Source organism: Balearica regulorum, chromosome 6 (assembly GCF_011004875.1).
Source record: "Balearica regulorum gibbericeps isolate bBalReg1 chromosome 6, bBalReg1.pri, whole genome shotgun sequence".
NCBI classification, from domain to species: Eukaryota; Metazoa; Chordata; class Aves; order Gruiformes; family Gruidae; genus Balearica; species Balearica regulorum.
In genome coordinates, this window is record NC_046189.1 from 13162266 (window position 1) to 13176488 (window position 14223).

Below are 14223 nucleotides of genomic sequence, written 5' to 3' on the forward strand. Positions count from 1 at the left end.
AACACTTAAATGTTTAAGGTATTTTCATGAAGCTCTTGCTACTCTGACATGGTAAGATTTGCACTGCAATCTGCTGCAGTTCATTAACATGAATTAAGCTATTAGAGTGGCTCACATGATACCTGACTAAAACAGCACCTCATTCTGCTATCTTCCCAAGAAACTATCACAAATATGTATTAATAACTTCCAAAAACTTAAGGATGGTACTATTTGAAACTATTGCACAGATGCAACATTGGAGACCACTCAGGTATGATGGTTTGTCAGTTACATAATTATCAAATGGAATTTGATACACACAATTAACGATCTAGAAGCAGCTTTGGAAGCTCAGCAATTTTGTCTAAGGCCTGTTCTATACTAAGAACCAGAAACAAGCAGCTTGGGGAAAAAAAAAAATCCAAGCACATAAGGAACAAGTCATTTTTCTGTTCTACATCTAAACCCCCCTCACACTCCTCTGTGTCCATATTTAGCTCACGTCTCTATGCTGTTCTGGCTCAACCAAACATCTTAAAAAAAATGCAAATGGAAAGTTCTCCACTGTTACACACAGAGAAATATGAGGTTTTGCTAAGATGAATGCTTCATCAGCATGCCTTACATTTCTATGTAAAAGGGCACACTATTATTACTTAACAATCTCTTTAATCCCTTCCTGTGTAATTTCACTAAAGTAAATAGACTTTAACCAATCATCTGTCTATCCCACTGCTGTTACTAAAATATTAAGAATTTGGAAAGATATTAACATCCCTCTTACTCTTATACTATCACTTCTGTACAAAGAAAGCCTTGTACTATCAAGACTGGGTTCTAACTGCAAACACAAGTGTCAGTTTTGTCTACTGAAGTTCAGTTTTACATATTTTAGCAAAGCAACACAGTTACAACAGAAGCCTGGAAATTCACACTCTAGCCTTAATTCTGCAGAAGTAAATATAAATCTTAGGATTGGCTTCAACTGTGCCAGAAGCACGAAGATTCTCATCTGCGAATTTGCATAGTGGATATCCACACTTACCAAGCGATTTGACATACTTCATTAAGTATGTGCAGATACTAAGACCAGAACAACTACCATTCTAAGCAAGAAGCTTTTTTTAATTACTATTTTTAACTACACGTGTGTTTCAAACCATAAAGCATGAGGAACAGTCATATGCAGAAGCATCAAATATTTTTTCAAAAAAGTATATCCCTAACCAGGAGTAATAAAGAGATACCAAAACTCAAAGTTGAAAATTTATTGGTTTTTTTCTTTGCCCTACTCTGATGCCATGCACTAGGATGCTTGATAAATTGCTCACTCTACCCCCTCCATAACTAAGTTTACATAAAAGCCTCCTACCTTCTGAAACATGTCTCAGCTAGAAGGCTATTGACCCTCCTGTGTTCAGCCATCACGATGTTGCTATCACACTGTTTAAAGCAGATGGTGGAATTACCAGTGTAGCTTACACAAGGGGCATACTGGTCGTAAGATGTCAGATCTTTACAAAGTTCACGTTTTTAAAAAATATTAAAAAAATAATAATTTCTAGCTAATTTGTTTTCACATGCAGGAAACATCATATTTAAATTTAGAGACAAGCTAACATAAGCTAATTCTAAACCAAAATCTCCTACACTTATGCCCACGTGTCTCCAAAATCTTGTGCTTAGGATATTTAAGAAAGTTGCTAGAATAAATACTACGAGCTTCTTCAGAATTTTTTCTAAATCAAGTTTTCTACCTTGTGGCCCCTATTCCAAATCAGAATACAGGCAGCATGCAGAGAGGCTGTTCTCCAGCCTCTCGATATTCTCAAACCTAAGGGAGACTGAAAGGACAAAGCAGAAAATAAGATGTGGAGATGGAAAGAAGAAACAGACATCAGAACTCTCAGAAATAACCAACTTACTTGAATAAAAAGGAAATAAATGAAGCAGGGAAAGAGAAAAACACAAGCAAATTTTCCACATATTTCACCTCATTATCTTTCAACCCAGTATCTTCTCAGCTGAATGGCCATGAAAAATAAGACCATTCTTTTAAACTTTCTTACTGTCTTTCCAGATAGATGTAGAATAATTCCCCCCCCACACTCAAATATGGGTCAAGGCAGGGCAGAAGAGGGAAGAAAGACCCAAAATACAATTACATTTTAAAGTTCGTAACTATTAAACACAGGGAATGGAAATAGAAAAAAAAAATATCTCAGAAGTATCAACATTGCCCTGTATGAATCAGCAAACTACAGTCATGCAGTCTGCACAAATGTCCACGTCATACATTTCACTTAAATATAATTCAGAGGAACAGTAACGTATAACTATTTAAAGAACTCACGAACCATACATGATGAGGACACCACTGCAGAAGACCTATCCAGTTCAGTTTTCTAAAGCAGCACAGTAAGTAAACTAAAGCCACAGTAAGATGAGCTAAATTATGGAGATTACACACAGAACACAGATATAGCATCTCCGGACTGCAAAATTCACTGTTAGTCAAACACATGTATAGCTTAACAACATCTCATTTTATATTGTAGAAGTACTCTGTCCTGTAGAAAAAAAACCCAGAATACACAGAAAGAGTGCGTTCCTGGAAGAGTGCTTTAATAGGTTTGAACTGTTCCAACCATCTCCATCAGGTCCTGTGCTGAAGAGTATTATACAGTCAGGGAACTTGCCATTTTCCAAGTAATGATATTCAGTACTGAGGGAAAAACAAATAAATAAATAGTTTACCACTTAGCAATAGTTATTCACCTGACATTGTATTTCACTACCCTAGTGGGATCTCCTTCCAAATGTCTCTGGCTGTCTTATTTTCACGCAAAAGGAAGCTAATACATTTGCACCCTAAAATCCGTATTGCTCTACAGAATCACACCAGGAGGTCAAGGTTGCAGATCTAACATGGGCAGTGGGCAGCAGGAGCAAGCTGGACTCCCTGCAGAACAGAAAACAATCAAGGAAAGACCAAAAAAGTTACTTGCCAGTGACAGTTCTGTCTTTTACAAATCGCCCAAATTGTGATTACTAACAAAATATCTACTGAAGTAGATAACCGTAAGTGATTTTTATTCCATGAACATTTTCAAATAGAATCCATAGTATGAGAAACACAAGATTTCAGAAGAAAAGGATATTTTCTCACGGTGACAGAGTAGCACTGCTGTGGAGTTCAGACTAATCCTTTATCAGGGTACATGAGATCCAAATTACTCAACAGTGGCTTTGAATTAAGAGATGCAGATTACTTTAAAAGTAGCTACACGGTTTGTTAGACAAATATGTTCCCATGACCACATAATTTACTGTTCTTAAAACTCTATAAATGAACATAAATGTCACATAATAAACATCTGTAGCACACCTTTTTTATCTTTTTTGGCTCTAACGAAAACAGAACATAAAAAAAACCCTGTGCCCCAAATTCATTATATTTGACAGAAAAATGTAACTCTAACAGAAGAATGACTAACAGCCACACAGCAATTTTCCTTACAATACAAAACTTTTGCTATTATTGATAAACCGGCAGCACGTGTTGGAACAGTTTTGCAAAGCGTATATTATTTTACCTGGCCCCGATCAAGTTTTATATGTTCTCTTCTCTGTGGTACTGCTGGCAATAAAGAATTCTGTTTTACAGTAGGATTTTACTAGATAACTATTTCACCAGAAGTGTCCCTCTACCTCTTAACTCGAAATATAAAGTTTAGAAACTACAGTCAGAATCCTATACAGGAAAGGAGAGCAATTGAGTCACTCCCATAAATCTGTCCTATGATGACAGTAAAAAAAAAAAGACATTTTAAATTATTTGTCTTGTTATTAGAAGCATGAATTATCCAAGCAAAGGTGCAGAAAGAAAAATTCAACCAGCTCTCTACTTTACTTCCAGTTAGTGATACAAGCACAAACTCTGAATACTTTCTTACTCTCAAAAGAACTTTGCACCTATTTGAACACATATAAGAAATTCCACTTAAACACAGGAAAAAACTTCTTCAGCATGTGGAGTTTTAAACACTGGAACAAGTTACCTAGAGAGGTTGTGGAGTCTCTGTCTTTGAAGATACTCAAATCCAGCTGGACAACGTCTTGAGGAACCTGCCCTAGTTGGCCCTGCTTTGAGCAAAGGGTTGAACTACCTGATCACCAAAGGTCCCTTCCAACCTCAACCATCCTGCAATTCCATTTTTTAAGATCCTCTACCTCTGTCAAAAGACAACAACAAAAGAAAGGTTCACTAAAAAACAACAGATCATTCCAATAATACTTGACGCATGTAATCTTTCTTAAAGTCATCATCTCTATTCTATAGCTACCTTTACAGTCTACATGAAATGTCTAAACAATTTACACAATTCAGAAGTTAATGTTTCCTTGAACACAACTCTGCATGAATTTTATCTACTACAAGAAAATAACTGCAAAGGAAACAATGTGGGAAACAGCATTAAGTCAGGAATTACTTCTCGAAACTATTCTATTTAGAAATTAAAATAACTGACTGGAGTAGTAAGTCAAACTGTACTATTGATTGACTGTCTCTGCTCACATCAACTTCTCCTGAAAAGGGTCACAGGACTTCTTCTTAAATGATTATTCCTACGGCACAGATTTCCTTCACCAGGAGTCAGCAGGGAAATTTCCAGCTTCACTTCCTGATACTAGTTCATATCTTAATATAAGGGAACAAGCATAAAGAAAATTAATGGAATCTAAAATTATTTTCCTGCCCAGACAAGTGTTTGAGTGAACACATTACTCTGATCTTTAAAGATTCTAAACTCATATCAAACTGTTTGGTAAAGAGCCAAACAGTTCTGCCCCTCCTCGTACAGAAAACAGGGAGTATCATATGACGTTCTCAGATAACAGGTTCAAAACAAAACAGAGGAATGACTTATTCACACAACACATGAAGTATGGTGATGTACTGCCAGAAAACACGGTGGATGCAAAAAACCATACATGAGCTCAAAAGTTTTTAAAAATTAAGTGTATCCATGAAATACAAATCCATACAAAACACCATTCCCACTGAGAGACTGGGAGAGCTGACCTAAGGAGTAACCCTATATGCTTGCCTGGAAAAGAGTGTAAGAATAAAGTACGTGCTGTCAAATACTGCTTAGCTGTGGGAGACAAGCAGGACTTGAAATAATAGTCCTGTCACATACCAGGATCCCAGGGCTTTAGGCTTCAAGAGAGAATAGCAGATTAGCCCAGTATGGCTGTTCCTGTGAAGAATGGTCTTTGTGTTGCCAAAAAAGAAACTAAGACTGTTGCTCCAGCACATCACTTCTCCAAGAAAGAGGTGAAACAGTGGTTTGAGATTGTGATACTATCCATAAAATATTTAGCTCTCTAATGTTGCCTGAGAAGATAATTTGCTTCCCCACCTTTCACAGCCTTTTTTAAAAACATCCAAAGAAACCAAGGTGGACTAAAGATCTTTTCCATCAGTATTGTAATTAAAGCAGGATTGACCATTTTATTCAAATGACAAAAGGCTTCCAATGACTTATGAACAACTACTAATACAAAGCTGGAGAAAGTAACATGCAATTTCAGGAAAAAAAAGATGCAGTATTTAAGTAGTTCAAATACATATTAAGATATTGAGAAAAAACAAACAAACAAACCCAAAATTGTCATCTCAAAACCTGAAAACACTTCAGGTCACTGTCAGTCACACAGCTCTCTACTCCACAACACCATCATGATGAACATACCATTAAACAGAGTTCAGTGCTAGAGAAAATATATGCACATGCAGAGAAGAGCAGTACGCACTATGTATCCCACAATCTGTTAATCCAGAACACATATCAACACAAATTTCTGGAAACATGGGATTTTGAAATTCAAGAAAATCCTGCCACATGCCTCTAACCTAGCAACATAAGCAGGAATCCCAGCAAATCATAAGTAGCATGGCTGGATACATGCTAACATACCTGTATCCCAGAACACTTAATCTTTTCAGTAATTATCACCACTATGAATAGTACCAAAAAAAGCAACTGAATAAATCACCAAAAGTACTGATTATTTGTACATGGAGTCCCAATGACCTTCCCTTCCTAAAGGACATCCAGCATTTTTTACACAAGATGAAAATTTCTTTTATGTTAGTTCCTTGTATATACTACTAATTTCTTCAGACTGACACTGTATTTATGGTGAAGTGTCCTTCTCAAAAACAGGCTGTAGCAAGACTGTAAGCCCCCTTGAAATTATGCAGACTCACTTATTTGGTGAAGATACAGCTTCAAAAAGCTTCCTATATTCCCAAAATATCACATCACTCATATTTGCAGTCTTATTTTGAAAGGAAAGAGTATGGTCCATACTGAAAGAAAAGGAAATTTAGGAAGCAAAACATTAAGCAACCTCATGGTAGAGTGAATCTATCAACTGCACACAGTTTTTCCTATCAAGAGTTTTTATGTACTTAGGTGGGGGGGGGAACAGCTACCCAAAACCCCATTAAACCTTGAAAGCAATAGTGTATTTGAAGACGAATCTTACCAAGCACACTCCTCTGCTACAATTCCTGTTCAACTGCAATAGGTCACACAAAGTCAATATTCTGTGATGAGAACTGAACATTCATGTTGATAGAGTTAGCAATATCAGGAAAGTATGGCTTCATGCATAAATAATCAAGCCATGCTTCCAAGCTCCATGAAGAAAACAAAACAAAATAAACAAAAAACCCCATAAGTTAAACCCAGGACTTTGTATTTTCTTCAAAAAATAAAATCAAGGTGTCTGGTATCTACCATGCCTATATATCACTGAAAATGTTTTTCTGAGGAGAATATCAACATTCCTCAGGGCCGCCAGACTTTGAATATATATCCATTAACTTTCAGCCACAATAAGAAACACAAAATACTTCACAGGTATCTGACAGAACTTAATTCACTGTAACACCAAGATTTAACTCCCAGGTACCTCACAAATAAAGAGCCCTCCTGCAATTCCACCCTACAAATGTTACAGAAAAACAAATGTGTCTCCTCTCACCCTAACACTGCACCCGCAGAGCAGAAGAGACTGCTCTGAATCTTGCAGACTTTATCTCACAGTGAAAAACATTCAATGCTGAAACCAGACACAGGCAGTCTGGATTAAACAGATGGCACTCTATTTAGAACAGTTTCACTGTTAATAACATGATAATGGCATTCCTCCTGGAACTCTTCTCATGCGCTCCCAATATCCCTATTAAAAAAAAACTGAAACCCAGAAGTAGGCATACATCAGGATATTAAAAAAAAAAAAAAAAAAATCCACTACAGTCTGTCCTAAGATTCTGCCAGCATTATGATACAAACCAGTGATTATTCTCATTCTTATAAGAGCTTTGGAAAGCAATATAACAGAGTTCATATTCTGCTATAAAGAAACAGCATTATTATATCATTTACAATTGAAGAATGATTTAAGCCTTTGTAAGTCACTGAGTAGTTAACTTTTACCAGTTTCTTTTCAGATGAAGAGGACTACGTACTCAACCTTGAGGAACATAAAAAATAATTTAATTATCCAGATACTAATGCAATCAACACTTCATAATTACATAGCCACAGCATGCAAAACGCCAAGCTCCCTAGAGACAGATTCTCAATGGAACCACGCAACCATCTCACTCAAGAAGCAGTTGTCAAGAGAATTCTTAACTTTCACTTACCTTTGAGTGCAGTTCCAGGATTCCAGGATGTCTCCCCACTTCTCCTACGGAAAGAAACAGCGATGCTCTTTTAAGAAATATCCACCGAAAACCAGAAGTCCGCTCCTGGTGCCAGCGGGGCTTGCGAAGCACCTCCGATTTCCCCCACAAGTTCTTCGCCTGACAAGGTGAACCCCGAGGGCAGGCAGCGAAAGGCCCCTGCCCCGGGCCCCGCGGCCGCTCCGCCGCTCTCCGCGCCCAGGGCCGGGGGCTCGCGGGCCCGGGGCTTACATAACCGCTGGATGCGGGACGCTCCCCTCTGCCCCGCCCCTCTGCGGTGCCTAGGGAGCCGCCGTCTGCGGGGAGAGAGAGGCGGAAAGGGAAGCCGAGCGCGGCGCCCCGCACCCCAGCAAGCGGCGGTGGCGATGGCGGGGGGGGGGGGGGGGGGGGGGAACAACGGCTCGCGCCCCCGCCGCGCAGACCCTGCAGGCTTCCGTCCCCGCTCGCGCACCCGGCAACGACCGGCAGGCAACGGCCAACCAGCTGGGAGTGGGGGGGAACCCTTGCTGCCGGCCCGGTCCTGCTGCCGGCCCAGGCCCGGGCCGAGGCCCAGGCCCCGCCCCGCCGCCAGCCACCCCCACCCCCCAACAGCTCCGGTACCGACTACTATTGCCGCCGCCCCCTCACCCTCTTCTCCGCCGCTGCCACCTCCAGCCACTGCCAACCCCGCAGCTCAACAACGCACCCGCCCATTGGGCCGCTCCCGCCCCCAACAAGCCCCGCGCTGATTGGCTTTCTCCTCCGTGTTCCCTCTTCGTTCCCCCCCCCCCAAAGCTGCTTCACCAGAGTCGGTGGAGCCGCTCCGTGTGCGAGACCTGCCTCGTCAAAACCACGACAGGAATGCTGCGAGCAGCAGAGGGCTGAGCAGCGGCCTTGCTGCCTTCGCGCCTTCGCCAAGACAGTGGGAGGAACCGGAACGGAAGCTGCCCGGAACCCTCGTGGCTGGCTACGCTTCCTGTAGCGACCGGTCCTTCGCCGACTTCCGCTTCCGGGTGGCGGCTGTGTCCTGAAGGAGGGTCACGGAGCGGGCAGGTATCGAGGGCCCATCGGCGGGAGGCACGGGGAAACGGGCCCGGACGCCCTCTGGGACCTGCCTGCGCCGCTGCCCACCCCGAGAGTGTCCGTAGTGCGGGCTTGGGAGGGGAAGGGAGATGTCTGCTGCACCAGGCTGTGCCCCCGAGCCGGAGCGGCCCCGCGCAGCTGCCGTGGCCCTTATCCGCGCTCCGTTAGACGGACTCCCGCCCCGCCCGGGCTAGAGAGCCTCGGCACTGTGCGGGCCCTCATCCCCTGGTCTCGGGGCGCTCTTTCGGCCCTGCTTTTGCCGGCTTTGCTAGCGGAGAGCGCCCGGGTGCTGCTGCAGCGCAGGCCGCTGGCCGCGGCGTGTGGGCGCTAGTGTGCATGTGCGCGTAAACCGCTCTCCTGGCCAGGGTGCAGACTGGGGTTTAATTTGGGGGCAGCTTTTCGGGTAACGACGGTGTTAGAGCTCTTCTTCAGGTTTCCTTCTGCAAGAGAATCCCCTTTGCTTGCCTCCAGGGCTTGGGGTCTTCAAGAGTTACAGGCTTCGAAGCTGCGTTCTTGGCACCATCACATTCCAGTCAATTCTAAAAATGAAGTAGCTGAAATCTGTTCTTTGCTACAACATACATGCTAAACTGGGGAATCCTGGCTCAAAGAAGTCTCAGGTGCTTTGTGAAAATAGAGACTTCAATGCCATCGTTATTTTCTTCCAGTCCTTCGTGGTCTCAGTGAAAATGTTCACCTTCCCATCTACCCTCAATGTTTATAATGAGAACCTTAATATTTTCATAGTTCTCTCAAAGGTGTATCTAAATAAAGCATATATTTCCCAGCCTGGAGAAATGACTAGTAAGGTGCATCTCCTTGTCCATTCATCTACCCTCTACCTGTTTATTGCTACAGTTATGTTTGAATTGGAGGCAACTTAAAAGGAGCTGAGGAGCAAAGGCTTTGTTTGTGTCATGTTTTTCTTCAGAGCCTGGTGATCATAGCTCTGCCATATCTAAATTAGAAATTTCCAAACTGAACTCAGAACTTTTTATGTACTCTGGAAAGCCTGAAAATTGGTGGGCCCTGATGTTGCTAAAGTACACTTACAGACATTACAAACAATTGTTTTTCTGGCACAGAAAATTTGCATAGCTGCTTCATGAACATAACGGTGGTGGTGACTTACAAACAGTAACACTTAAGATTCTACACAGTTTGCCTTGTGCTTAATCACTGACCTCCTGAAATGCAATAAAGTCCGTTAGCTCTTTGTTCTACAGTGTACTGCATTACGCTGCAGAAGATGCTTCATGTTGTGGTATGTGTTTTGCAATACTTCTTATAATCTCCCTGTTTTTCCTATACAAGGTATTGTTTTTTGCAAGTGTGTGAAAATAAGCTGATACCCTCTGAGAAATAAAAAACTCCTATCTTTTCTTGTAGGTATGGGGCATGGAAATGAACATGGCCATGGCCATGGCAAAATGGAACTCCCTGACTACAGGCAATGGAAGATAGAGGGTACTCCACTAGAGAAGGTCCAGGAAAGGCTAGCTAAACGGGGTCTTAGGGATCCATGGGCTCGGTAAGTGTAAGAGCCTCAAAAATAATCTTGATATGTCATCTTATAGCATCAACTGTACCATGTCATTGCAGATTATTCTTTCTTTAGTAAAAATAGTGAAAATGCATCTAGAATATATTAGCCAGAATTTCAGTTAAGTCTTTATTTACTTTTTTGTATGGAGGTCACACCTTGCATCACCTTGAGCAGTCTCCACATTTTGCAAGGCACCCTTGTGCTTTGTGATGTTTCATGATGATACAGATCAGGCACAATGACCAATACCTCATCCACCAAAACATGTAAGTAATATTAGGTCTTGCACACATGAGTAACCTATCCCTTCTCTGCAAAGAGATTGTGTGCTCACATCTTGCTGAAGTTGATGGAACTTACATAGACATTCTGAGTAGGAATAGCATTCCTCATATACAACAGGAAGCCTTTATTTGAAAAGAAGAAATATGCTAGTATACAAGGTGGAATTTGATTCAACTGTGCATTTCATTTTGCTAAGCAGTGAATGACATAATGGAAGATAAGGTAAATAACATAAGAAGTAAAAATCTGATCTTCCATTAAGTTTTCCCACTCTACCATGAATACCTCCTCTTTTTTAGCTAGAGCAATTCTGGATCATTTAGGCAGCTGTTAAAACAGGGCTTAACATATTTCTCCCACATCATGAATTATGTAATACTTTGCTCAAGTCCTCTTTAATCTTGGGGAATAAAAATGCTAAATGTCTTGTGCTGTGTAGTCTGTAAGGGAAAAACTGCATAAGCAAACTATTCCAGGAGCATTTATAGAAAAGGCTTTACTTCAAATCACCACAAGAAAAATGTAAGAGTAAACGTCATCTGTTTGTGACATGCTACAACCTCTGGAGGGGTTTGGGATTGACAGCACTTTTTTTTCCTTCCTTTGAAACAGTTTAAGACTGATAGCATAGAGTAAAACATAGTTTTGATGATGATAAGAATCATTTGAGATACCAGTCCTTAGGATTATCGCTTACCAATGAACTTTCCAGGCCTGTGTCACACTTATGTTGCCTCTGTTTCTGTGGAGTGCAAGCAGTGTTAGCTTTTTGTTTCCCCTTTGCTTCAAATTTTTTTTCAGCAACAGTCTTATTCCCATTAAAAAATGGCATGGCTTAATATTATAAATTTAGTAAAAATTAAACTGACTTTACTGCACACACTTCCAAGTTCAGGAAGTGCTGCAAAACAGCAAACTGGAAAAAAACTTGTGTAACATTCGTTGCCCCTCCTAGATAAAAAAAAGTTTCTCTAGTAAAAGGAGGGGATTGAGCCAGTTATGTGAGGAGTTGAAATAAGGAACAAAGTCAAACTCTTAAAGCATGAGATGATTCTTCCTGAACTTTTTCAGATTTTATGTAAGGTAATATTTCAGTTCCATAGGACAAGTACAAGTATCATGCCAATCTTCCTTAACAAAGGAGAAATTTAAGTTTCAAGTTATTTGCTTCAGTCATCTGGAACAAGATTGCATTATTAGTATCTTGCACTGGAAGTCTTGAAAAAGTAACCCTTTCTAGAGCTCCTCTCTTTGGTATATTAAGTTCCTTTTAACAGGGGATCAGCTTTCCACCTTTGTAGCAAATGGACATTAATGTACACGTTCAATACAGAATAAGCTGTGTGAAAGATGTCATATTTAGAAACCTAAGTTTTTATCAGTTAGTATGCTATACTAGCATCTAGAAAATACTCTTCCCTGCCAATATGCCTTCATCCCTAATCACAGAAACCTTGTGCAGAAACCATCTGCACAAGGGTATTATCTATGAACATAAATACTTGACCCCCTTGTTTAAAAACCCTGTATTTTCTCCTGAAATGATGGTTCTGATTTTATTACTTCTTTCTGTGCAAATGTTTTTGGTGGTTTTTTTTCTTGAGGACTTTGAGTCCTCAGAAGAGACAAACTGTGCCCATCTCTATAGATTACACTGGCTGTGCTACACATGAATACTTGTAGACAGTTACAGCAGTGACTAACATTTCAATAACAGTGTGGGTTGAAAACAGTAAGGCAAAACAGTGTAAGCTTTGTAAACATTCTGTAGTTTTTTAGCTAAACACAATCTTTTCAGTTTTGTTTTTTTTTTTTTTTTTTAATCAGTTTTAGTAGGGTTTTCTGACTGTTGTATTGTAAAACAAAGTGCTTCCACACTAGAATGAGTTTTCTATGGCTGGAAAAACTTTCCCTTTTAAGATTTAACTATCCTAGATACTATCTAGCACAGTGACTAGCCTTTGTAGTAACTCCATCCCATGCATGTGCTAAGGGGTTCTGATTTTGTTTCAAACAGTAAAAACAGAATACAACAATTACATAAGTTTGGGGAGGTGATCCTGTAACTAGAACTATGTCATTTGCTGGTTGCTTGTATCTCAACTTATATGTATAAAGGATTAGATGTAATATAGTGAGCTTTACTTGTGGCAACTCCTGATACTTAAATGATAAAAATGTTACAGTCTCAATGTATATCTAGTTGAAATACCTTCATCTCTCCCTCCCCCCCCCCCCCCCCAAACATTGTTAATGTTTATCACAGTGGCTCCACTGATCTTGTTTTATTCTTTTTATTCTTTTTATTCTTTTTTCAATTTTCTTCTAGTAATGAAGCCTGGAGATATATGGGTGGCTTTGCAAAACCTGTCACCTTAACAGAAGTCTTTACTAGGGGACTCAAGTGGGGATTTGCAGCTTTCGTCATAGCTCTTGGCATTGAATATACACTGTTTCCTCCAAAGAAGAATGGAGGCCATCACTGAAGATCAAATATGACAACTTAATACTTACTAATTACTAAACTGAAACATACATAAGCCTGCTGCTCACTCTGTACTTATAATATACATATTAAAGTCTATCACAGGCAAAAACATGTTTCTTTGATTTTTATTATACTTTTGTAGAAGGATCAAAAAACATAGCCAGAGCAGTTTACCTGACTTCAATCTGGGGGAAGAAAAACAAGACATACGTATGCTCTTGGGTTTGTTGTACCATCTTTTAAACAATGGAGGAAACTATCAACCAAGTTCTTTCAAGCCCTGCCAACATTCTATTAAATGAAACTGAGAAAGTGTGTTGCTTTTAAGAGAAAAAAATGTACTGTATTAATTACAGGTTTAATAATGGTTTTTTGCTAGTAAGTGGTAATGAATGACTTGTCATTTCTTAAAAATATAATTTGTTACCATTCACTCTTACATCTCTAAATAAAAAGATTACCTTTAAAAAGTACCCAAAACTGCCTCAAAGTATATGAAAATACCAAAACTTAGACTTAATCCCATTGAAGAATTAATTCAGTAGACACTGTGCACCAAAAGAATCTGCTGTGTAATATCCAGAAATAAAACATTACATGCTGACACATTTACTAAGTAAAAACAGAATGTTTCACTCAGCAGTAACTGTACCTTATCCCAATATGACTTTGAATATACTTGAGTGTAATGTGGAAAAAGAGAAAGAACAATTGCTTTTTTCCTTTGTCCTTGTGTATTAAGTTGTAAATTTGTAGTAGTACAGCTTGCTTTATTTTTACACCTAGTCTCTTTTAATACTTTCTTTTAAATTTCCTATTTTTTCCTTAAATTATCTAACAGCTTTTGGAATGCTTTAAAAATGCATGGAGTGAGGACTGTAGTAGAAGAGGGCCTGTTGGCAGTATATGTCCTCTGCAGTGCTAGGAATTAGAATTGTCTGAATATTATAGAATCATAGAGTCATTTAGGTTGGAAAAGAACTTTTAAGATCAGAGTCCAACATTAACCTAGCACTGCCAAATCCAACCACTAAACCACATTCCTAAGTGCCACATCTACATGTCTTTTAAATTGAGTGACTCAACCGATTCCCT

At 39.9% G+C, this 14223-nt stretch overlaps 2 protein-coding genes across 11 annotated transcripts in view; one reads left to right on the plus strand and one right to left on the minus strand.

Annotated features, from left to right (window-relative positions):
* Positions 1-8445, minus strand: part of LOC104633960 (hyccin 2) — an 82317-nt gene extending 73872 nt beyond the window's left edge. Inside the window, exons 1-2 of one of the 8 annotated variants that reach the window (XM_075756279.1) lie at positions 8375-8445; positions 7709-7752 (exon numbers count right to left, since the gene is read on the minus strand). The gene's annotated coding sequence lies outside the window, so the exon portion shown is untranslated. The other 7 variants (XM_075756283.1, XM_075756280.1, XM_075756281.1 and 4 more) reach the window with 7 other exon arrangements.
* A 68-nt stretch (positions 8446-8513) lies between these two features.
* On the plus strand, positions 8514-13237 carry NDUFB3 (NADH:ubiquinone oxidoreductase subunit B3). Of its 3 annotated transcripts, none has more exons than XM_075756322.1 (3): positions 8514-8775; positions 10199-10340; positions 12970-13237. In XM_075756322.1, the coding sequence occupies exons 2-3, from the start codon at positions 10201-10203 to the stop codon at positions 13124-13126; spliced, it is 297 nt and encodes a 98-aa protein (XP_075612437.1). In that variant the 5' UTR covers positions 8514-8775; positions 10199-10200; the 3' UTR covers positions 13127-13237. The 3 variants fall into 3 exon arrangements, with proteins under 3 accessions (XP_075612437.1, XP_075612436.1, XP_075612439.1); XM_075756321.1 differs by having other exon boundaries at positions 8518-8779; XM_075756324.1 differs by lacking the exon at positions 8514-8775 and adding an exon at positions 9267-9429.
* Positions 13238-14223: the final 986 nt, after the last annotated feature.